The 24,183-nt window shown below is 36.9% G+C and overlaps 1 protein-coding gene across 1 annotated transcript; it reads right to left on the bottom strand.

Annotated features, from left to right (window-relative positions):
- Window positions 1-8,082: 8,082 nt before the first annotated feature.
- Window positions 8,083-23,431, bottom strand: LOC127657232 (bifunctional 3'-phosphoadenosine 5'-phosphosulfate synthase 2-like). The gene is made up of 12 exons (XM_052145930.1): window positions 23,223-23,431; window positions 19,400-19,514; window positions 18,278-18,513; window positions 17,825-17,963; window positions 16,563-16,681; window positions 15,518-15,631; window positions 15,010-15,121; window positions 12,694-12,899; window positions 12,009-12,144; window positions 10,581-10,849; window positions 10,227-10,456; window positions 8,083-10,050 (listed from the first exon to the last, which is right to left on the bottom strand). Exons 1-12 carry the CDS (start codon window positions 23,247-23,249, stop codon window positions 9,909-9,911), a joined length of 1,845 nt encoding a protein of 614 aa, XP_052001890.1. The 5' UTR covers window positions 23,250-23,431; the 3' UTR covers window positions 8,083-9,908.
- Between the last annotated feature and the right edge of the window lie 752 nt (window positions 23,432-24,183).

Below are 24,183 nucleotides of genomic sequence, written 5' to 3'. Positions count from 1 at the left end.
TTTTATATGGGTATTATGTCATAATTCATATAATACAACAGCGTTTTGTTGCCATGTAATAAAAAAATTACGAGAATAAATTTGTAGCATTATGTTTAAGTTAATCATTAAAATATTGTTTTATCGCCAGGCCGGTTCTCGCCTCCTCCTTTCCATTGAACTGCTTTACACTGGTGCCGAAACCCGGGAAGGAGGAGGGATACGCCATAGTAGAGTTCTCGCCACTACCATCTAACCCAGGGGGGACAGAGGAGCCCGGCCTGAGCGAGCGCCGCCGCAGCGGGAGGGGCTCGCTGCCGACTGCCTGGAGCAGGAGAACTGCTGCCAGGGGCGGGAAGACCCCTTCTGTTCCCTGAGAATGCGGCAGGGCGTTCCGTCCTCCAGGGGCTGGAGGACTGCCTCCGATCCACCCGGAGAGGTGCGTCTGTTGTCCGTTAAAGGGTGGAGGAGTGGCCGAGGAACAAGCAATCGGAGAACTGGGGAGTAAGTTGTTTTTTTCATCTCTCTCTCCTCTCTCACTCACTGCCGATCCGCGTTGGCCTTTTCCCTCTCGTTTAAATTTTACATTGTTTTTGGGGGTACTACACTGTTACAGGAATTACCCTGCCAGCAGACGGGGCTGAGGGCAGGGCACGGCCTCCCCAGGGAAGGGGGGTTTACTTCATGCCAGGGGCTTCCCAGCCTGAGAGAACGAGGGAGGAATGTGGCAGGGTGGAGGGCGGGGCCGGGTGGTGATTCTACACACCCAGTCCCTTATCAGGCTAATCAAGACTCCGAGAGGGATAAAGGTCGACTGCGGAAGATGGTGCGGGTGAGAGAGGTCATTTAAGGGCATGTCCATCATGTGTGTTTGTGTCCAGGCCCGGACTGGCCATCGGGAGCACCGGGACAATTCCCGCTGGCCTGGCAACTAAGTTGGCCTGCTGCCAGCCAGCGTTTTATTTTATTTATTTAATATATATATATATATATATATATATATATATATATATATATATATATATATATATTATTATTATTTTATATTACTACCTTTACCAGTGATCATTTTTGAATTTGGCATTCAATAAAATTATTATTAATATTAATAACAATAAAAATTAAAGCTGCGAGCAGCGATGACGGGCCCAAGCCGGTGGCACCGCCACCCCTGGGCCTTTAGGGTCGCCAAGCACGACGGGCAATAACGTAAGCTCGCTCGACCGTCGAGAAGATGTGTGCAAATTCCAAGAAATCCACATTCAAACCAAAATATCTGACTTTCTGTTGGTCTGTTTGTTCACTTGAGACATAAGGGGGTGATTTAAAAGCATTTTGAAAGTGACACACTTCCTTCTGCCAGTTGGTGGCGCTATAACTGACTCACAATAGCAACATCCATGCGATCGGCCTCTTACAGCGAACACACTGCTGAAGTTTCGTCGAGATCAATTAATGTATGCAGAAGTTATAACAGACTTCCTGTTTCTCTTACTGCCTTCTGCCAGTTATTATAGGCTTTGTACTTTACTCACGCTCCAATACCGACGTAGAAAATCATCCTCTTTGCATGCTAAAAAATATGCTTGGAAACATCACAGTGGAGCGGTGCTTACTGTGAATGATACTGAATTGTACTACTGACTATTTAAACAGAGTAATTTTTATATGGTAGGTTTACTATTTTATTATTATATTTTATTGCGGCTATAATGAACAGGCTGCAATGTCAAGATTGCAATGATGGAGTGTGTGTGTGTGTGTGTATTTGTAACCTTAAAGGGGTCATATAATGCCATTTTTGTACAAGTTAATATGAATCTTTAGGGTCTAAATGAAAACTTTGTAATATACTTTTATTAAAAATTCTCATTAGTGTTTTAAGAAAACACTAATTTTAACTGCTCAAAAACAGCTCCGTTTTCAGCACGCCGTTTCAGTGCATATGACTTTAAATGATAATGAGGTTTGGTCACCCCGCCCCTCCCTCCGTTCTGGGGGAATTGTAGTCTTGAATCATATGCATTTGCAAGATGTAAACAGTATTTTGCCAGTATTGTGTTACCATTCATCTTCATGCAGTTATAACTGTTTTTTTTACATTACTTCTTAATCAGTAACATACAAGTAAACCAGGTGTAACTTAGTGTTACCATGTTAACTGTAACACCTGCGTACACAGTTTTTAATAACACAATAACCATAACGCGTTGTTCATTATAAACGTGTGATTATGAATTATATTGAGAACGTCGTAACGTTATGGAAAACATGCCGTAATGTACCCTGAGTGTAAACATTAGCCACATGCAGTTTAGCGTTGTTTTGGTTGAACTAACCTCTGAGTGCTGCTTTACCTGCAGTTGAGCGTTGTTAAACTCACCGATGAATGGTGTTGTACGCCACAATGAGCGTTGTTAAACTCACCGATGAATGCGGTTGCCTATGAACGCGCTAAACCTTTGCTGAGAGGGCACTTTGATATCAGATTGTGAGGGTTTTTAAAAATAAAAAAACTGTTGGAGGGTCAGATAAAGATGATCTGGGGCCACCATTATACTAGCCCTGCCATAGATCATTCATTGTAGCCTATTCCTTTTTATTTTTATTTATTGCAGTCTCGACCCATTCGCAGCAGACCAAAAACGTACGTGCAGGTCCAGCTGTTTCGTTTTGGTGGTGCGATGAAGACTTTCGTCGAACATCAGCACGAACGGTCCCGTGATTTTGGAAATTAGTCATCATCCGCTATTCCAAAGCGCGTAATGGCTGATGGCTGTAGTTTGCTGGAGACCCTTGACAGCAGTTAGATATTTTTCACTTTTTGAATGAGACTCCAGCGCCCGTACACCCAACATTCCCAGTGTAATAGCTTTCTTGCATAAGCAGTAGGCTTCAAATGCGTTACTTGCAACTGGGTTTAACCAAGCACGAAATTCAGATTTTTCAAGCCAAGTATCGCTAAACTTGCACTTCCTCATAGCTGAATAAAATCCGTTTAACGTCTTTCTGTTGTATCCGAGAGACTCGCGCCAATAACACGAAAGTTCAAAGCTGGCTGTTGCATGTTGGTCTATTTTGTAGTCATAATACAGCTGAATTATATTTGGACTAGCTGAAATAAGAAACTACAACACCACGGAAGTAAAAAAAGAAACATTCCAAAGCGCTGTGGAGCATTTAAATGAGATTTACATGGACGTAGGAAAATTAAGACCTGTTAAAAATTATTTAAGACCTAGAACACAATACTTCAGCAAATTTAAGACTTTTTAAGGCCTTAAATTTTGATTTTGAAATTTTAGACTTTTTAAGACTTTTTAAGACCCTCGGAAACCCTGTTTTGTTTTTTTTTTTTTTTTTTTTTGTAGAGTATTTTTTATTGTATCACCAAAGCAATGACGCTCACGACTCCCGTTGAAGTATCCAGCATCTGTAAGGTCTGCAAATAAGTCCATCCAGAACTGAGACCTATATACATTTTGAAGAGTCCTCAAGCTGATGTTTACACGCGTACAGCGCATGAGTGGCCCTCGTTAAAATATTGAACGCTAATGATGCAGTATGTCTTGTTTTTCCGTCTGGTCCGCGTCTTTTAAAATCTCCAAACACCGTTCTCAACAGTCAACACGTACAAGTCTTCTTCTTACGTTAAAACAACGAGAATACAGAAAATGTGCTTAGACCTCCATCTAGTGGTTATATTATAGAATTAAAGGAGAAATTACATATGAGACAGCTTTATAACTGAAATAGACAAGTTTAATATAACTATTCTGATAAGTGTATATTTCCAACATCATGTTTGTGTTATCCGTTTCTGTAAGTTTTTGTGACGTGTTTCAGAAAGATAATCGCTTAGACAGAGTAATAGTTTATTTTCATCTTAACCGGACATCACAGTTGATCACTGAAATAATTAATAATTCAATATATTGATACCGATTTCTTTATCAACTGTTTGTTCAATTGAGACATAAGGGGTGATTTCAAAGCATTTTGAAAGTGACACACTTCCTTCTGCCAGTTGGTGGCGCTATAACTTTGACTCACAATAGTCACATCCACGCAACCGGCCTCTTCCAGTGAAGAAACTGCTGAAGTTTCATCGAGATCAAGTAATGTATGCTGAAGTTATAACACACTTCCTTGCTGTTTAAGCTGCATTTATGTGCTTTTTGAGCTTCAAAGTTCTTGTGCAATGTGTTCCACATTCAAACCAAAATATCTGACTCTAGGTCAAAGTATGAAACCAATACCCCACTTTTGTCTGAAGGTGGCGCTACTGAGCCCCTGCACCAGGCATCAAAAAAGAAAATTCAAGTTTGAAGAGCTGCCACGACAACAGTATTTAAGATATCAATAATCCTTTCACACGTCTACATCTGCCGTGTGTTTACATTATACACCTAAAGTTTGAAGTAAATCGTGTAACAATAAGTGGGTGATTTTAAAGCATTTTGAAAGTGACACACTTCCTTCTGCCAGTTGGTGGCGCTATAACTTTGACTCACAATAGTCACATCCATGCGATCGGCCTCTTACAGCGAACACACCGCTGAAGTTTCATCGAGATCAATTAATGTATGCAGAAGTTATAACACTCTGACTGTTTCTCGTTCTCGCCAGCATTTCGTTTCCTCGCCACGGCCAAACCGTTAGAGATATCAAAAATCTGCCGGCAATTGTTCATGCTCAATGTCTTGACATCATGCTGACCGAGTTTGGTGGCGATTGGTGGAGTTCTCTGGGAGGAGTATTCCAAATTCCATTGCGTGCGTTTTTCAAACAACCCTAAATAGACGGTTTCCTGTTGGTCTGTGGTAAAAAGTAAAAGTATGAAGGATATATGAAACGATGAGATCTATATGTGTAGCGAGTTTCATATTATTACATGCAAGCGTGTTTGAGTTATAGACCAAGTTTTCGGCCCCTGTTCCAGGGGGCGCTGTCGAGCCCCCCTGCCACGCCCGGGTACCAGCTTCAGCCCGGCCCTAATGACCGCAGGTTCTGACCCGTGTGCAAAGTTTCAAGAGTTTTTGAGCATGTTAAGAGCCCCAAAAGTGCCCCGTAAGTCGTAAAAAAAAAAATAATAATAATAATAATAATAATAATAATAATAATAATAATCCTAACGAAAACAATAGGGTCCTACGCACTTTGTGCTTGGGCCCTAATAAAAAAAATCATGAATCTGTTAGTCTTGACTGGCAAGGCTACGATTCGACTTTACGCCTCAGACAAACGGTTAAACAGAAAATGCGAGCAGCACCCGTCTAACGTTACATTCGTGGAGAAATCAAAACAAATGAGTGCACACAGAAAACTCACAGAAGAAATGTACTGAGGTAAAAATTCTAATTGTTGTTTTTTTTTTATTTATAACATATGATTTAGTTTAACATAACACAACTAAGGGAGCTGTTTTGCAGAATATTATCACGATTGAAAATTTGAATTTATTGTTCAATAAACAAGTAGCGTAGTTAATATTTATTATTAAGTTACTTACGTTTTAGACACAAACCATATTAACTGTTTTTGTTCTATTTCACCGACTAAAATAGTTCCAAAGGAAAGCTACAGCAGCGCGGCGTTTTGAACGAATCTTTTGTATGAATGACTCACTAATTAAGACGGTCACTTGCCGCCACCTATTGGCGGTTTAGTTTAATGTTTAAGTTTTGATTTTTTTTTTTGTATTCAAACATTTATTTAAAACATCAATCTCATAACATTATTTATTGCAGTTGTAATTGCAGTGTACAGGACGTTATGTGCAGACCCATTTGATATTAGGACTGCTTTACTTCTAGGTTGGTTGCTTATGTTTTTATGTTATGGTCATACTGTGAAATAAATGTAATTTAGGGGGGAAAAAAAACAAGGTTGTCCGTGTTTCTAAATTTAATTTGGGTGCATAGGATGGCCTGGATGGGTGTAGGATTTCCCGGCCTGAAATTGTGTCCCAGTCCGGCCCTGTTTGTGTCTTTTGTTTAAGTTTCTCATTAAAACTATTATTTATATCGTCAAGCCGGTCCTTGCCTCCTTCTTTCCATTGAACTGCTTTACACTATTGTCGAAACCCAGGAAGGAGGAGGGATACGCTGTAATAGAGTTCTCGCCACTATCATCCACCCCAACGGAGCAGCCGCGAGGAGAGAAGGGGCTCCTAACCGACCGCCTGGAGCGGTCAGGGCCACTGTCAGGGGCGGAGGAGAGCCCTGCCATCCCCCAGAAACGCGAAGGTGTCAAAAGAAGACCGCCGTCTGCGAGGGGACGAGGGAGGAATGTGACAGGGCGGAGGGCGGGGCCGGGTCATGATTATACACACCCGGTCCCTTATCAGGCTAATCAAGCCTCCGAGAGGGATAAAGGCCGATTGCGGATGGTGGTGTGACGAGAGGGAGATCGTTTACGTACATGTCCGTCATGTGTGTGTGTTTGTCTTTTGTTGAAGATAATCATGAAAATATTGTTTATATCGCCGGCCAGTTCTTGCCTCCTCCTTTCCAGTGAACTGCTTTACAGTAATATTATGAGATTAAAGTCAACATTACGAGAATAAAGTCCTAGCATTATGAGATTAAAGTCATAATATTTTGAAAATAAAGTCAAAATTACGAGAATAAGAATTACCAGAATCGTCAAGGAGACTGCTGATGTCAAGATTTATAGTGAAAATTGAATTGCATCACAAGACATTGATTAAACAACTGGAGTCATATGGATTACTTTTATGATGCTTTTATGTGCTTTTTTAGCTTACATTTTTGGTCACCATTCACTTGCAATTGCAGAAGAAATAAAGACATACACATCTGGGATTGCATTAGGGTAAGTAAATAATGAGAGAATTTTCATTTTTGGGTGAAAATCTAACCTTTACTTGAAGTAAAACAATTGAAAGAGGGTAAATATCTCATTATTAAATAAATATATTTCTCCAAAACACGTTGGCAAAAATTATTGGCACTAAAAATAGACATCACCTATATTAGCAAAAGTTGTTTGGGATGGTTTCAAGAAAAAAGCCTCTGCTCTCATCCAACAACAAACTCAAGCATCTTCAGTTTGCCAGACACTCCTGGAACTTCAAATGGGACCTGGTTCTATGGTCAGATGAAACCAAAAAATAGTTTTTTGGCAGCAAACACAAGAGATTCCAATAATTATGGCCAATGCATTTGGAGAAAAATATTTATTTAATAATGAGATATTTCCCATGTTTCAATAGTTTTACTTCAATTAAAGGTTAGATTTTTGTGAATTTTTTGAATGAAAGATCAAAAGGCTAAACAATGCAGATTTTTTTTCACAGCCTTCTTTGCTGCATATTTACCAATATTTTTGGCCACTACTGTAGGTCTGCTACGCTGGAAAATCCATGCAATAACACTGCACATTGTGTACGGACTTATGGAAAATAACACAGTATTCACACTCCTATTAATGTATCTCACTGATGTTTTAAAAATGTATCTTCTAAAAATGTCCAACAGTGTATGTATTTATATGCATCACAGGAGATTTATGTCATTCTTTTCTTCTTCTGAAAGTCATGAAAATTGCCACCACAGTGTAATTTCCACCACATCTTAAACCCTGTGTCGTGTATAATCAAATCTAGTGTTGGAAATGACGGTAATGGAAGTTTAAATGCTTTTGAAATTAAATGGCCTTTGCTGTCTTCCTAAAAGCTAATTGTATAGCTAACACCAAACATATCCTAAAAACACACAATTAAATACTATTTTAAACAATGTATTGCATAATTTGGCAAAATTGTGTCTTGATTGGAAATTACCCCCCATTTAAATATTCTGCTCAAAAGTAAAAGGCTGTTTTAGGCTACCTTGATTTTGATTGTTTTCTTCAGATATCATTATATCAATCACATGTCTCATATTTCATCTCAGGCATACTTTTCAGAGACACATTTATCGACTTGTACAGCCTATACACTAACTTTTGAATAAAACTTATAGGGACATGATAGAAATAATTTTCACACAGTAAATAATGGAATGGTTTGTGTTTATTTCACTCTTTGTTTAAATTTTCATAGATTTAAACATGTAACAATTTGTATTTTTATAATGGATTTTCATAGTTAAATATTGAATTTTGGATTTGGAAAATTATGGAGAAAAAAATTCTATGCATTAAAAGCATATCCCAAAAATTATGAGAGAGGAAAAAAGAAGAACCATTTATAAAATTATAACAAAAATTCCCAAAATTAATGAAGGTATGATCAAATGTTTCCAATTATTAATGTGAACTTCATATAACAAAAAGAAAGAAATATGTTTGTTTGAAATATGTGTATTTAAATTAAAATCAACTACAAGGGATTCAAAGTGCCTGAAGTTGAAGAAAAAAACATAAAATGATAATAAATTGCTCTTTGTGTCACACTACAACAGTTCTCTGAAATGACAGTAACCATTCGCTCTAGTAAATATTTTCATAATCATCCATTTTTCCAAATGATAGTATGTGAGCTGGTGACCACAGGATGGCGGTAAAGCGTCACAATTTCTGTGGCTGTGTTGTGACTAGCTTTAAAGTCGGGTTACGCAATCCATCTGTTAAATGTAACTTTTGCCCTTGTTTCAGGGAACAGAAAGCAAGTTGTACATACACAAACACTGTTGAGTTGCATGTAAAGAAGCAGCCATATGGTCATGGTTATATAACTACAGTACAAAGATTTAATTAAGATATGATATACAGTCTAAAATTATATCATACTGCACATACACTGGTAAATCTTTAATAAAACAGTGTGATTCATTTTTGTCTTTGAAATAATACATTAAATATGTTCCCCAGTATGTTTTTCCTAACCTGATTCCCAGATAACCAACTCTTGAGAAAAAACTTTCTATGTAAACGGAATCATTCTGGTTACATGGTGAAATCCTACCTTACAGTATTTGGATTAACATTGCTCTAATAAAAAATGCTTCATTTAGATTACAAATGATACACCTATTTACATGCATCCAAGGCCCATTATCTCATAATCTCTTTGGGATTGGCACACTCTTAATCAGGATTAAGGCACATTAGTTTAAGTTTCACAGTTGACTAAGTTTTATTTTTACCCACACATCACTTTCATATTCCCATTCTTTTAAAAGTAAATTTGCATAAACTGACCTTCTTTAAAGCAATAGTTCACCCTAAAATGAGAATTCTCTCATAATTTACTCACCCTCATGTCATCCCAGATGTGTATGACTTTCTTTGTTCTGCAGAAAACATACAAAGAATTGTAGAAGAATATCTCAGCTCTGTAGGTCCATACAATGCATCCATAAGACTCCAGTCGTTAAATCCATATCTTCATAAGTGCGGGTGGGAAACATACATATTTAAGTAATGTTTTACTATAAATCTCAACATTCACCCCTTTTGTTTTTTGGTGATTCGCATTCTTTGATATCTCCACCTACTGGTTAGGGATGATAATAAAAAAGGATTATAGTAAAAAAACAGGACTTAAATATGTATCTATTTCTCACCCACACCTATCATATCACTTCTGAGGATATGAATTTAACCATCGTATGCATTACTTTTATGCTGCCTTAATGTCCTTGATTTCTGGTCACTATTCACTTGCATTGTATGGACCTGCAGAGCTGAAATATTCTTCCAAAATCTTTTGTTTGTGTTCAACAGAAGAGAGTCATACACATCTAGGATGTCATGAGGGTAAGTAAATAATGAGCTAATTTTTTTGGTAAACTACCCCTTTAAGGCCAAAGGTAACATATTGTAAGTGCAAGTGTGCACCTTCATTGTTCAATGCCTTACACTAGTGAACTGAGGTATTCAAAGTGCAAAAAACATATTTCTTCAAAACTCTTGAGAGGTTTCTGTGTTAGAATGTCTTGTAAGGGGCCGTTGCTATGTCATCAGTGATCTTTCTGTAGGGAATGGTAATACTCAGTCAGGATCTTCCAGGCTTTGGGAGCCATGAAGCCATCAGGAGGGTTTTCTCCACTGCGAGCCAGCTTGCGCATCCTGGTCCCGGAGATGAACTCAAATTCGGCATGCCTGAAAAACAAATGAGGAAATGTGTGAAACAAAAAGAGATGCGGTACAAGCAGCCAACTTCCAAGCTCCAGAATCGGTGTGTGTGTGTGTCAAAACGTCCATAGCCACAATATAGTAATGATTAGTGAAAAGCCCCCTGCATTGTTTTAAATTCTCATTCTTGAATCCTGTCTCACCTGTCCTTGTCATAGAAGTCCATGGACTTCTTGGTCTTATTGTATGCTGCCACTCTGAATGGGATGATCTCCACAGAAGTGAGTCCAGGTGCCATGGACAGAACTTTACCCCCGTGAGATGGATCATACAGGTCCTGCCCTGATTCCGGATGGGGCATTCCAGCAGGATCACGGCCCACAATGTAAAAATTAGACCCGGCAACCATCCTTGCACGACAGTGCCACTGTACCTAACATACACATAGACAGAAGGTTTAAGAATAAATATCCTACTTGTTATTAGTTTAATTAGTTTATCTCTCTATATATCTGTCCATGGGCAAACCTGTGTGAAACAGATCACGTTCTACTTACTTCAGTCGGTCCTGCATACAACATAGGGGAGGGAAAGATGGCCACAATGGTGGAGTGTGGGTCTAGAATGCCCTCCTCCAACACGGCCGCATGCTGTTTCATCCTCCAGTCCAGAGGCACATCATCATCTTTGGTCCAGCCTCCCAAAGGATGCAACAGCAGCACTGGCCTTCGATATCCACGTTCCTCTAATCGTCGACGCGTGTCACTCATCAGCAGTGCGTGGCCATTGTGAACTGGGTTTCTCAACTGAAAGGCAAATACGGCGTCTGGGAAAACAGTGGAATTAAGGTTTTAATTGGTTGTTGAGTTAACATGCTTGCATTACAGGTTACAATATTATTAGTTTCACAAGAGGGTGCCAAGAACCTGTTTGGCCAAAATGTACCTCCAAGATCAAGAATGAATGATTTTTAATGGAGATTAAGCTTTAAAACATAAACCAAGTTTAATATGTCACCAGAGGATTACTCTTTAAATGCAGTTACTTATAAAGTTATTATGAGATCAGATCAATACTAAAACTGATCTCTTAAAAGGGCACATCGTAATTGTTTAGTATTACTCTTAAATAAATTAATTTAAATTTTGAGCCATATGTATAAAATCATGAGGACTCACAAGAGATGAGGACTCTAGTTATATCAGTAACCTTATAAAAGCTGTTTTATTCTACATGGAGAAGGTACCCTCATGGGGGCTGCCACGTTAGGATCATATGACCAGCCGAATACTACTCACTTAAAGGAATATTCTGGGTTAAATACAAGTTAAGCTCAATCGAAAGCATTTATGGCATAATACTGAATATGACCAAAAATTATTTTGACTCAGCCCTCCTTTTCTTTAAAAACTAAACCAAATTCAAAGTAAAAGTGAATCACTTACAATGGAAGTGAAAGGGGCCAAGTTTTTTGAAGGTTTGAAGCTTTATAAAAGCACTTACATTATTTCTTCTGTTAAAACTTTGTTTAAATCGTCATTTTTTACAGTCATTTTAAGGGTTTAGGTTGTTTAACATTACATCGTCATGGAAACAAAGTAGAAAATTTGGCTACAACTTTAAACTGAAAAGTTCATAAGCAATCTTATCACACTAAAATCATGTTAACACACATATTGTTTATTTAATATTTAAGAAAAGGAGGGACGAGTCAAAATATATTTTTGTTGTAATCAATATTATGCCACAAATGCTGTCATTTGAGCTTAACTTGTATTGAACTCATAATACTCCTTCAATCACAGTAACCACCCTGTTTTTTAAATATTTGAACTCATAAAATATATGTTTTCATGGCTGACTGTGAATGGCATGTTTGATAGATGCTGCATCCATGCCCCTAGGTGTCAGTGTAAGTCCAAGATGACATAGAAACCCGTACTGAGTCCATCATTAAACATCCTCATTGATGCATCTGCTCTTACCTGCTTTCATCTCTTTAAATTTCTGCTTTAGCTCCTGTGGGGTGAGACGGTACTGATCCAGACCATCATTCCATCTGATTCGCTCAAACACCTCTAACTCACCCCCTACCAGCCAATCACCACTCTCCATTACCATCTGCAAACAAGTAACTGGTTAAATTTAGCAACTTGACGTATGTATTGGTGCATTTTACATGGTTACAACAATAATAAAAACATTGAATGTGGTGAGCATGCTGCAAAACCCTTCTGTTATCTGTAATGACAAAAAAAATCTTATTTTGTAATTATAGGTTAAGGTAATTAAATGCATAGCTAGTTGGTGCATGTCAATCTAAAATTATTTTCTATAGAATTATTGGATCCCCCACTAAAGTGTTTATATGGAAAATAACAGGCCTAGTGAACTCTGATTTACAGTCTGGAGTTGCCTTTATTGTTTGGTGTGATTTTATCAGGCAGTATGATACTTTTATTGCTGTGGTGTGATTTGTCAGCCAGTATGATATTGAGTGGCAGCTGTGATTATGATCGGTACATAGCAACAGCATTTCGCCCGTTAGATATACAATCTAACGAGTTAAGAGTACTTTTACTTAACATATTTAGATATTTAAGAGGTTTCCACAATGTTTGGTGGGTTGTTACATATCTGTTATCAAGGTTGAGAAGTATTTAATAGTACCTTTATGTAAGGGTGTTTGGGAGAGCTTGTTCCCCATTGGCGAGCACATCGCTCTTCCTTTCGATGCTCAAAAAACTCAGGGTTCCGCAAGATAGCCACACGTTTTCCCTGGTACTCCAGAGCCACAGCCACGCTGCCATTTAGACTTTCTTTTATCTCCGTAGCAACAGGAAGGACAATGGGTACTGAGAGGTTGATTGTACCACCTGTATTTAGGCATAGTTAAGACCATCCACATTAACTAGAATTAATTACATTTTCAATATATCAGAGAACTATATACCATTCTCTTGCACATTTTTGCACATTTATTAGCAATTTTTAATAAGAAAAACACTTGTTCCCTTTACTTAGCACATAGAGTCTTTTTACGCAACTTTGACTTGTATTCTTTCCTACTGAATTCGTAGCTCAGTTCACTCTTAACTGGCACTAACAGTGTATGTAAACACATATTTGCTGTGCAATGCTCTTGCTTGCAAAGTAAATACTCTGAAAATACAAATGCAAAGTAAATACTCCTTCCTGTCTGATGTTTGATGTACTGTATAGGTGACCAACCCAATTAAACCAAACATAATGAGTGAGTTTCATAGGATACCAGAGAATTGCATCATTCCAGCAGCTCCAGCACTGGCACATGGGGATTTATGTATAAAACATATTTTAGAATAATAGTGCAGAGCCTTGATTAGCTTTCCGCTGTTGGTATAAATATCATCATTGTTATAACCTTCTGAGACCTGAGCATGACTGTTGTGTGCATTTTCCATTTCCCTATTTGATTTGTAACTATTAGCACCTAATAAGCATGCAAAAAAAATTATAAATACAAACATTTCTAGAGCCAATATTTTTCCTAAAAGTTGAGGGTAGCATATGTGGACAGTGGGACTAAGCTGAAATTTTTTTAATAAAACCAAGCTATATAAAGTCTGATTTTCTAAATTAAATTGTTTATTATGATACCAGGAGTGTTGGTTATTTATGTTTTTAAGACATTACAGATATTACATCAGAAATTACCATAAATAATTCTGATTCAAAGTAATGGCCAGCATCATCCAATCACTGCCAACCATGTTAAAAATATATATACTTTATATATTCTGAATCGATGTACTGATTACCATTGTCCCATGTCTGCCAAACATATTGAGTGGTCAAACCTTCATCTGCAGCCTGAAACTGAACCTTTGGTCAGATTTTACGAGTGAATGCACTTAGCTACATAGAGATCTATGGGATACTCCTTTGACTTAACCTTCAGTGTGCCGTCTGTCTGCACTTGTCTTAGAACAGTTCGAAGACACTTCTTTTGAGTCTGGTTTCTCCCAAGGTTATTTTTCTCCATTAATCTACATCTTATGGAGTTTTGTGTTCCTTGCCACAGTCGCCTACAGCTTGCTCACTGGGGTTATTAATACAATTATCATTTAATTATTTTTAAACACTATTAAAAATCTTATTTTATCTAAATTACACAATGATGATTAATCGACTTTATAGACATTACAGTTTTATCGTCTGTTAATGCTGATATTCTGTAAAGCTGCTTTGAAACGATGTGTGTTGTGAAAGGCGCTATACAAATAAAATTGACTTGACTTGAATTGACTTTTATCCTAACTCCAAATAAATCTTCTGAAAACCAAATGTTTTAGCTTTTGGATGAACCCATTGATTGTCAATGCACAGTAAATATTGGATTTCTAAGGAAAACATTTGCTAAAGCACACATTAGTGTACATTATGTTTTAGCAGCGTGGCATTTCACGATAAATCGCTCACATTTTTAAAATGGCATATCGGATGAACCCGAGACTCTAATCTTTCGACTCAAACAGGTTTCAATGTAAAACTTTATTAAGGTTTCTTACCAGATGTAGTTTTGTTGGCCTTTCTCCAAAAGATAATCATATAAATCAGCTGTGATCGGTAACATTTTTGTTACTCCATACATCGAAAGATTATCCCTTTACTGACAGCCCAGAGTCTTCTGATGTAATTTCAGTCAGTTTAAATTAATTAAAATTCTTTGTTGTATATAACGAAGCCAAAATACAATGCTCATGCATGTGTACAAAGGATTGCGTGAGGATACACAAGATGTTAACCTATATGTGTAACTGTAACAAGAGACAGCCAATGACTATAAAGTTCGAGACACCTCTAAAATAGTGTTGAAGGAATAGTTACAATGAAAGTGAATGGTGACTGTGACTACATTTCTGCCTAACATCTCCTTTTGTGGAAGAAAGCAAGCCATACAGGTTTGAAACAACATAAGGGTGTTTGTGCTTTTTAGTTTTTTACCATCCAGTAGTGTGTTGAAGTGAAGAACTTGTAAGTATTCTCTCTCCCTCATGAAGCCGTTAAGAGGGCTAGCCCAACCTTCAGCCAACACCTGCACCCATTGTAAATCCAACTACACACACAAATGCATACAATATGTTATGTTTATGAATTTAAGATTTATCTTGATTCATATTCTTGAAAATGTCTGCTCTGATTGATAGTCTGTATTAGGAGGGATTATCTTTGGCCAAACTCCACGTTTATAATATAATATCACAGAATAATAAGAGAGATCACGTTAGATTTAACTGTTCATAAATAGCATACAAATTGCTATACTTTGGAATACATTTGGACTGCAATTAGGGAAAAGTAACACCATACTGTTAACAGGTTGATAAACCAGTTTTGTGTCATCTTATCAAATATTCACTCATGTTAATGAACATAACATTAATGAGCATGAACACACTGGAGTGGATCCTGGCCGTGAGGATGAATGCTATAGAGATGCTGCGATGGTTACCTTGGTGATGCTGATAGAGGGCAGGGTGCTGGCGTCTGCCTGTGCCAGCTTCAGTTTGTTCTCAGGCATAAAGAGTTCATTAATCTCCTCAACAACTCCACTGGGAATGATGCTCTGAGTGAGAGAGAGGGAGAGTGAGCGATAAATGACATTGGTGTTGGTGTTCATAATCAGTAACGTATAATAAAGGTTCACTATAAAAAGAAAATAGGTGTTGTTACTTGATGAGATGTAATAATTTATTCACTCTCATGTCATTCCAAACCTGTATGACTTACTTTTTAACATGGAAAACAAGAGGGGACATTCTGAAGAAAGATAATGCTGCTCTTTCCCATACAATGAAAGTGAATGGTGACTGAGGTTGTCATTCCCTAACATTCTGCCAAACATCTCCTTTTTTGTTCCATGGAAGAGAGTAAGGCCATGTTCAAAGTTTTTCATTTGAAAACGCATTGATTTTGATAAGTTTAGGGCTCTCATTCACACTGGAACAGCGTTTTCAGAGTTTTCAAATGAAAGCGGATTAGTATGAACCTGTCCTAAGTAATATGGGTTTGGAATTACATGAGGGTAAATAATAAGTAAATAATGATAGAATTAAATTTTTTGGTCGATCCATCCCTTTAAGGAGCATTTTTTTGTTTAGTTATGACTATGGTTTTATAATTTTTGCACCTTTTATTGCTAAAATCCAATGTAGACAGGTTTGTTCCATAATATTAAATAACTTCTTTGAGTTGGAAAAAAATATATATCATAACATGTCACAGTTTTGAAATGCAATACACTAAAAATAAAGAATTGCAATATCATGTCAAGACCCAGATATCAATATAATATCACATTGCCTGGTCTGTGCTAATTCCCACCCCTTTGTAAAACATCCTGCTCTATCTGTTGACCTTCAGTCAGAAGTGTATCCAGTTTCATCATAGGACAATGGTTCAGACCTTGAACTTGTGACCATGAGGTACTCAAAAGATAAAGGCATGTGCACCAAAAGAATGATGGAAATGACAAATAAAGGTCATTCTCGACTAACCTGCTCCTTCAGAAGATCCACCAACTGTTGGATGCAATCGTTCACAGTGAGCTCTCCAGTCTTTAGAACCAGCTCAGGAGCTTCTGGACCCTCATACTCTGAATCTATACCAGTGAAGCCTGAGCAAACGAAGAAAGGCAGGAAAAGAAAAAGGGGAAAATACGTTGTGTAAGTAGATGCTTTGTAATGGCCATTTTCAGCTGTCTGTCATTTACTGTTAAAAGTGAAGTGTGTCATTTGTTGGATGTTAAAATACTTTCTCCTACTCCAGAAAAATATGCAGAGACAACTATAAGTAAGCCATTTGTAGGTTAATTGTAAACACTCGTACTATGAAAACAACTCTGTTTGTGCATCCTGACCAGACAAACATAGTAACATTGACTCAACCAATGGCATTGAGTTTAGGATGGGACTATCTTGCTGTCTAACCAATGGAAGAAGAGGGGTGTGTTCTGTAAACTTGATAGTAAACAGTCATATTTTTTAACCTAGTCTCATAGAATGAATGTTACTATAACTACATTTTTGAAAACTCAGTTGTAAGTGACACATTTTAAATTTTCCGCAGTTTCCTGGTTAAATTAACACTAGAGGCGCTACAACATGACTTTATAACTGATTATTTTTTCCTCTATTACTCGCACACTGCTCGTTATAAAATCTGAACACTTTTACTATAATGCATCATTTGAAAAACAATACATTTTAATTACAGACCCAGCTACATTTACACACTAATTCCAGTGTAATTAACTTGCGCTGTAGCTCGCCTGAAAGGGTCTTGGACTCGTAAGGCACCAAGGCTCGACCCAAGCACTCTAGGTGACGTGAGATGAAAGTGTCATAGAAAATTTGCTTTTCATGTCGCATTTGCTGGGTAAGGATGCCGGTTTTGTTTACCTCTCTCATGTTCTTGTTGGTTATGTTTAGGCTAAAGTTTTAAGATAGGTAGGTATGTTGTACTTATTAAAACCTCCATCTAATATTGATCTTAAAAACCTCATCTCATTACGACACCATTTCACTCGCTTTTCGAGCCCCCCACTGGACATTTCACTGAGAAAATGCAGCAAAACGTGTAAAGAAGCATAACATTTTGCATTGCAAAAATGTTGCCAAAGTCCCAAAATATTTATTATATCAGGCTGTTATTTTTGTAATTCAGATTTGTGCTGTAAGACAGAAATTACATACTCTACCTTTAACTAATTTTGTAAATGTTTGACAGTAGCAGATTTAATGTGTGTGTGTTATATTACCTTTAATCTCTCCAGCTCTTGCTTTCTTATAAAGTCCTTTAACATCTCTGCTCTCACACACCTCCAGAGAAGCATTCACAAACACCTCAAAAAATGGCAAGCCAGCACTTTCATGGATGCGCCGGGCGTCCATACGATCCTTTTGTGGCAGGATTTTATCCAGGTTAATAATACATTTCAATAATGAAACAGTACACACAGTTTGTAACCCATTTTTCTTGCACTTTCCTTTGTTTTTGACCATGTTTTGGCATGCTTTTTTGACCTGTTTGTTTGAGGCTGTTTAAAAACCCTCATGTTTTATAGACCTTAAAAAAATGTCCCAGGACAGTATTTATGGTGCCTCTTAAGCGTTTTAATGTAGGTTAATTTGTTTTAAAACTTTTTGAACATATTAACAGAACTAACTATATAAATATTAAAATGCTTGTTTGTGGTGATGTGGTTGCTCACTTTGGTAAATGGTGAGATGAAACTTGTGATGCAGACCAGCCCAGCATCTGCAAACATTTTGGCCACCTCAGCAATACGCCGAATATTCTCCTCTCGATCCTCTGAACTAAAGCCCAGATTCTTATTCAGGCCGTGACGGATGTTATCACCATCCAGAGAGTAGCATGGAATGGCGTGGGACACCAGATACTCCTCTAATGCAAAGCCCACCGTTGTCTTACCAGCCCCTGACAGACCTACACAAACACAACAGAAAGTGTGTATGATGTTTGGTTTGGTGAAATTGGGTTGCTTCTTTATGGTTGTAACCATGTGCTAGTTATGTTTGATTGTTTGTGTGCTTTAATTAGAACAGTGAACATTACTGGTTAAATGAAATATGATCTTTTTCCTTATAACCTAGGATGACACCTAAAACATATATCAATCTGCTTATGCAACTGTTGCAGGTTCACTCCAAAGCTGAGGTGATCTACAGTATGTATTGAAGTTCACAATCACAGGAATTTTAGTCATATCTAAGTCCCTTTCAACACAAGTCAGTCCACTCAGCGGCCATCTTGGTAACACTGGCAGCTATATTCTATGGATAAAAGTGGCATAAAACTACAGCTCCTATCTACATGAATGGGTAAATACTGATGTCTCTAAAACCATTGCTCTTTTACCAGTAAGGCAGTACTTCCTTTATACATCCGCCATATTGTGCAATCCAATTTCTCTCATTTTTATACAAGTGGTCCATCTCTGGCTAAACGGTCTCTGGTCATATTGTTTTTAATAGTTTTCTGTGTAGATTGGCTAAACCACACACTGTTCTACTTGTTTGGCTAAACTTGTTGTTCCCAACCATATTTACATATAAAGATATGGAAATAATATTTATTCAAAATGAAACAAGTTAAATACCAAATAACTGCGATTTCATGTCAGGCGTAGGCCTACTTGCTTTAACAGGTTAAATTAAGTGCATCATATATGCATTAAATTACATTTTGCATGATTGATACTGTCTTTAAACAATTACTAAAGCATGTTGTACAGTTGGATGATTGGTTGAATTTCATAATTTAAATGTATTAAAGATTTAGCATTTCATGGATTTGTGTGAGTGTGTATTACCAGTGAGCCAGACTGTACAACCTCTGAAACCTTCTCTGGTTCCCACCACCTGCCCTCTCTTACTGCGGCTAACATGGTGGGCTTGATATACCACATTAGTTGATCTTTGCAGATCCTACAAACACACATGCATACATACAAAAGTTTAAATCAAACCAATCACTAGAATACAGTATAATATAAAATAATATAATATTATAATTTTTATTTAATCAAATGAGCCGTATCAAAGAATTAATTCTATTCTAATTAGATTAATTTGCTACCCACATAGTATTTCATTTTTAAAAAGATGAGGAAAGAAAGGTGTAAGTGTCCAATAAAGTTTGTAAAATTAGTCTATTGGTTTTCTTTCTAAGGAGTAAGCCCACTGACATCTGAGGAGATAAAACTTTATGTGGAGCTCTGTAGCAAAGACAGTAATATTTACAATTCACTCAACATAATTACAGAATATCTACATGTCTATGGATACAAGTTTGAGCACACAGCCACTGGATGAAAATAAAAGAGAAAGATAGAAAGTATTTGGGCATTCTCAGACACTGCAAAAACCCTCAAATAAAAACCAAGAGCTATCCTCAGAGCATCAGTCTGTTACTCTGATGAGTAAGGCCTAAAACGGGTTTGTATTTTCATTATTCAAATTCTACAGATGTACTGTATATAATGGTGCGAGTGCCATGAAAATCACTTTAAGACAATCAACACCTGTTTCAAAATGTTTATTCAGATTCTAGAGATACAGCAAGAAACAGAAATAGAAACATTTAAACAATTTATTTAATGTTGCTTTAATTCTCTTTTCATAGGAAAATCCATAGCATGTGTATAAGAAATATCTATAACTGTAGAAAACATACAAAGAATGTAAAATATAAAGTAATCAGCTCTTAACATAGCATTGTGTGTGGTGTGAAAAGGTATTGCAATTATCGATAGTCTCAGATTGGAAGTCATTAATACAATGTGGTAAGTGTGCAGACGTTGCTATGATGATGTATCTAATTCACTTTTCTCTCTCTCTCTCTCTCTCTCTCTCTCTCTGATGTATTGCCTTAGACTGAATTCCCCACAGAGCGACTCGCACTGAGAAAGAAAAATACTGTGTTTGTGTGGGTTGAGCTGCATGAAAGCCAACGCTGGTTTATAAACAGACCTTTGTATTAATTAACTAGGAATGTATCTGCATCAAACTTTAGACAGGACACACACCCTTACACAAGATCAAAACTGAAATTTCAAGTTACTGTTACATGACAAACATGAATAAATCATGTCTTAGCGACTATACGTAGAAGCATTAAGTAGGTCTCTGCTCTCTCAATGATGTCATTTATCTTTACACAAAAATGCACATAAAGTCTCTTTTTCATATCTGTCTCAAATTTGTTTGTGGATTGCTTAAAAAACTAATTGATTCATTCACTACAAACACTGTTGACTTCCATTGAATCCCACCAAACAGACCACCTCTCTCAAATGCACTCAATCATTTTTCACTCTTTTTCTTTCTCTGTTAAGCCAGCCATGTAGTGCCAGTAGGCTTTTATGAATGAACGGTGTTGAAATAACAAATAATAACTTATGCATATCTGACAGAAAATATACTGAAAAAATTCTGACCTATGAACGGAGTCCTTAAAATTCTTAGAAAGGCTGTAAAATTTGACACCAAAGACAACAGAAATGAATAAAGAAACGTCTTTGTGGGCTTGTCCTTATAATGTTTAATCAACTTAATCTTCCACCTGACACTTGACTATCAATGAGGTGAGAGGAATGTGCATTTTTTTAAAGAAGGGCTTCTTTGTCCTCCATAAAAAAGTGACAGAGAAAGGCAGCCCTTTTAGTATCTCACGACAGAAATCATCGTGTTTTAGCGCAGCCAAAGTTTTTCTTTTGCTTCAACTGTCATAAAATTGTCTAAAATATGACATTTTTAAAACATATTGAAACAGCTTATGAAGCTTTATATGTTAACAACCAGTGTTTACCTTCACCCTAAAATAAAATTTTTATATAAAGTTTCATATAAAGTTTATAGACACAGTGTAAAGGTATATGGTCTACGTGCATGAAATCTCCAAAGCAACCAATAACAATAGTTTATTTTCTCATGAGAAGTGGCCCTTAAAAACAACTGAACTCTGACCCATGACCTGGATGAATTGACATGAACTCCTGAATGTAGAGTTATACAAACATGAAGCACCTCACAGCCTCTATTACATAGTAATAACTACATGCAATTATATATTTATTATATCTCTGTATTTACACTTGTAGTATTTGTACTATTCTTGTTGTCTCTTTGTTCTTGAACATATATATTTTTTTAATATTTAATTATATATATGTACACAATTAAATATTTAAATGTAATTGTTAATTTATACTACTGTTTTCATTCAAATTCAGTTGAAGAGCACAGACAGTTATTAATTTATTCACTTTGGTGCCACCATCTCTCATTCCATTGTTTATCGCCCTTTCATTCAACACTGTAGGCCTATGTTAACTCAAATTGAATCGCCCCCGTTACTACAAATGACCAAGGTAAGCATGCTTACCAAAATGAGTAAGCCCATCAGAAGCTCCTTCTTTTGTTCAAGCTATCTAGCTAGATTTTAGTTTTGCGTCAACGCGTTCAAGTTCACGTAAATAATGCTTTATTAAGCACTTAAATGGATATCTGCAGTGACAGCATCAACAACCTACGTGGATATGGCAAAGTTCATTTAAATTAAAAATTGAGAAATAATACAAATTTCAAGCGGCGACTTTTACAACATAATGACTTAGATGTTCATTCGCAAGGAGAGACGCATGGATTTTGTGTACAAGTAAAAGGTAAGTTAATGTATTTATAAAAGATCTGTGTTATTACTTGGTCTAGATACTAGGACATTGTTTCTGATACTAGGACATCTAAAGGCTATGGAGGGGTTATCTGGCAATCATGTTCTTCTTGTGTTATACTCGGTCTGTTTTATAGTTCTAACATTAGGTCGCAGTGTCTGTTTTAAAAACAAATAATAATCCTTGTGCATTCAGGTTAAGATTGTTGTCTTTGGCGGTCAGATTAGTTAATAGCCGCTGTCCATTCCAGTGGTTCTAAATTGTGGGAAGAGTGATGTGTGAGGCTTATGATGTTGAAACTACTGTATTAACTGGCAATCTTTTCTTTCTTTTTGTTGTATTTCAAAACAAGCACTTCTGGCACTATTGTTCATTGTATGATTTAATGGACATAAACAGGCTCTGCTCAATATATGACAATCTTTCATTTGTGTAATAAGAACAATATTACTGTACTGAATTTAAAACAGTTTGGTCATGAAGTTTGCCACTGTGTGTGTATATATCTATATCTATATATATATATATATATATATATATATATATATATATATATATGTATATATATGTATATTATTGTATATATTATTATACATTATATATCATTATTTTTAATTGGTTAATTTATTTTCTAAGAGAAAAAATATATTAAATCAAATGTCAACTTCTGTAAGAGTTTTAATGGTCAGGTTGTCTAATTCTGCACTTACTCGCACCAGAGCGCTTGCCCAATATCTCCCCAAGATTGATTGCATGCAGTTATATAACAGTAACTCATGAAAACAAAGAAAGAAAAAGTAACAAAGTTGGCGGATATTACGAAAAACTCCTTGTTTGTGCATTTCAGGCATTTCCGACTCAACAAATATAATTTCTGTATTACATCAACAAGGAGAAGACAGTCCTGTTATAAGCACTTCACACGATTTTTGCCAGCGGCGGTTGCTTTTTCTAATCTCACCGTGTTTTGAGTTGTGGTTCCAGGCATGTCTCTCCGGTGGAGTGCGCTCGATTATAGACCTTCGCTCGGAGGCGGGGCAGACTGAGAGTGCAGGTGAAGTTTTTGAATGTAGATTGTGAAGAGACGCGGAAAAAGAAACGTATTTAAGTTCGTTCCGAGACACGTCGCATTCCGGCAGCCCTGCCCTCGTCCCACCTCCAGGGACTTACGATCTGCATACGGTTGAATAGGGCAGTGTACCGGTACGGAGGCACGGAGGAGGGATCAAGTGTGCTGTGCGACAGATGGGGGAGGAGAGAAGGATATGAAAATAAATGTGCCTCTTGTTCTACATTCATGCGTAAAATAAAACAGAATCTTGGGCAAGGTTTTTGTAGGATAATAACCTTCCTCAGTTAATTCAAGAAACTTTCAACTTGACACAAGTTTGCTTTCAAAGCACCGTTTATTATATAGCATACTTTTTAATGCAAATACAGAAACAATAATTGAACACATAAAAACCCTTATTACAAAGCATCAAGAGTCTGAACCTGAGAAAAAAATTCCAACATGATATGTAATTTTTTGTCTTTTATATTTGACTTTTGTACTTTATCAAATCAAAGTGTCAGGACAGTCTTTACAAGGCTGGAAGATCTAACCCAAATCTGGTCAAGCAAAAAAGTACCCTACGGAATGAAGCAAGAGTCAAACATCTCCCAAATCAAAAGACCAGCACTTAAGTAATTAGATTTAATAAAAAAAATAAAACCCTAAAAAAAATATATAATATATATATATATATATATATATGTTCCCTATCTGTCACTCGCTCGACGTTGTGTCGATGTAGTGACACTAGGGGTTGCTCTTGGGAGCCCCAAACACCTCTGATCTTTGAGAAAAGGCCAATGGGAATTGGCAAGTGGAATTTGCATGACATTTCCCCTGACATGCGGGTATAAAAGGAGCTGGCTCA

Source organism: Xyrauchen texanus, chromosome 16 (assembly GCF_025860055.1).
Source record: "Xyrauchen texanus isolate HMW12.3.18 chromosome 16, RBS_HiC_50CHRs, whole genome shotgun sequence".
Lineage (NCBI taxonomy): Eukaryota > Metazoa > Chordata > Actinopteri > Cypriniformes > Catostomidae > Xyrauchen > Xyrauchen texanus.
Note: the sequence above shows the minus strand (reverse complement) of the source record. Positions and strands in the feature narration are given on the sequence as shown.

Excerpts from the sequence above, each read along its gene's own strand:
- LOC127657232 (XM_052145930.1), bottom strand. The coding sequence starts at position 23,249 with ATGCCTGGAACCACAACTCAAAACACG. Across the intron at positions 18,514-19,399 it reads TTGTACAGTCTGGCTCACTG|GTCTGTCAGGGGCTGGTAAG; the intron begins GTAATACACACT and ends GTGTTTGTGTAG. Across the intron at positions 12,145-12,693 it reads CCAAACACCCTTACATAAAG|ATGGTAATGGAGAGTGGTGA; the intron begins GTACTATTAAAT and ends ACTTGTTTGCAG.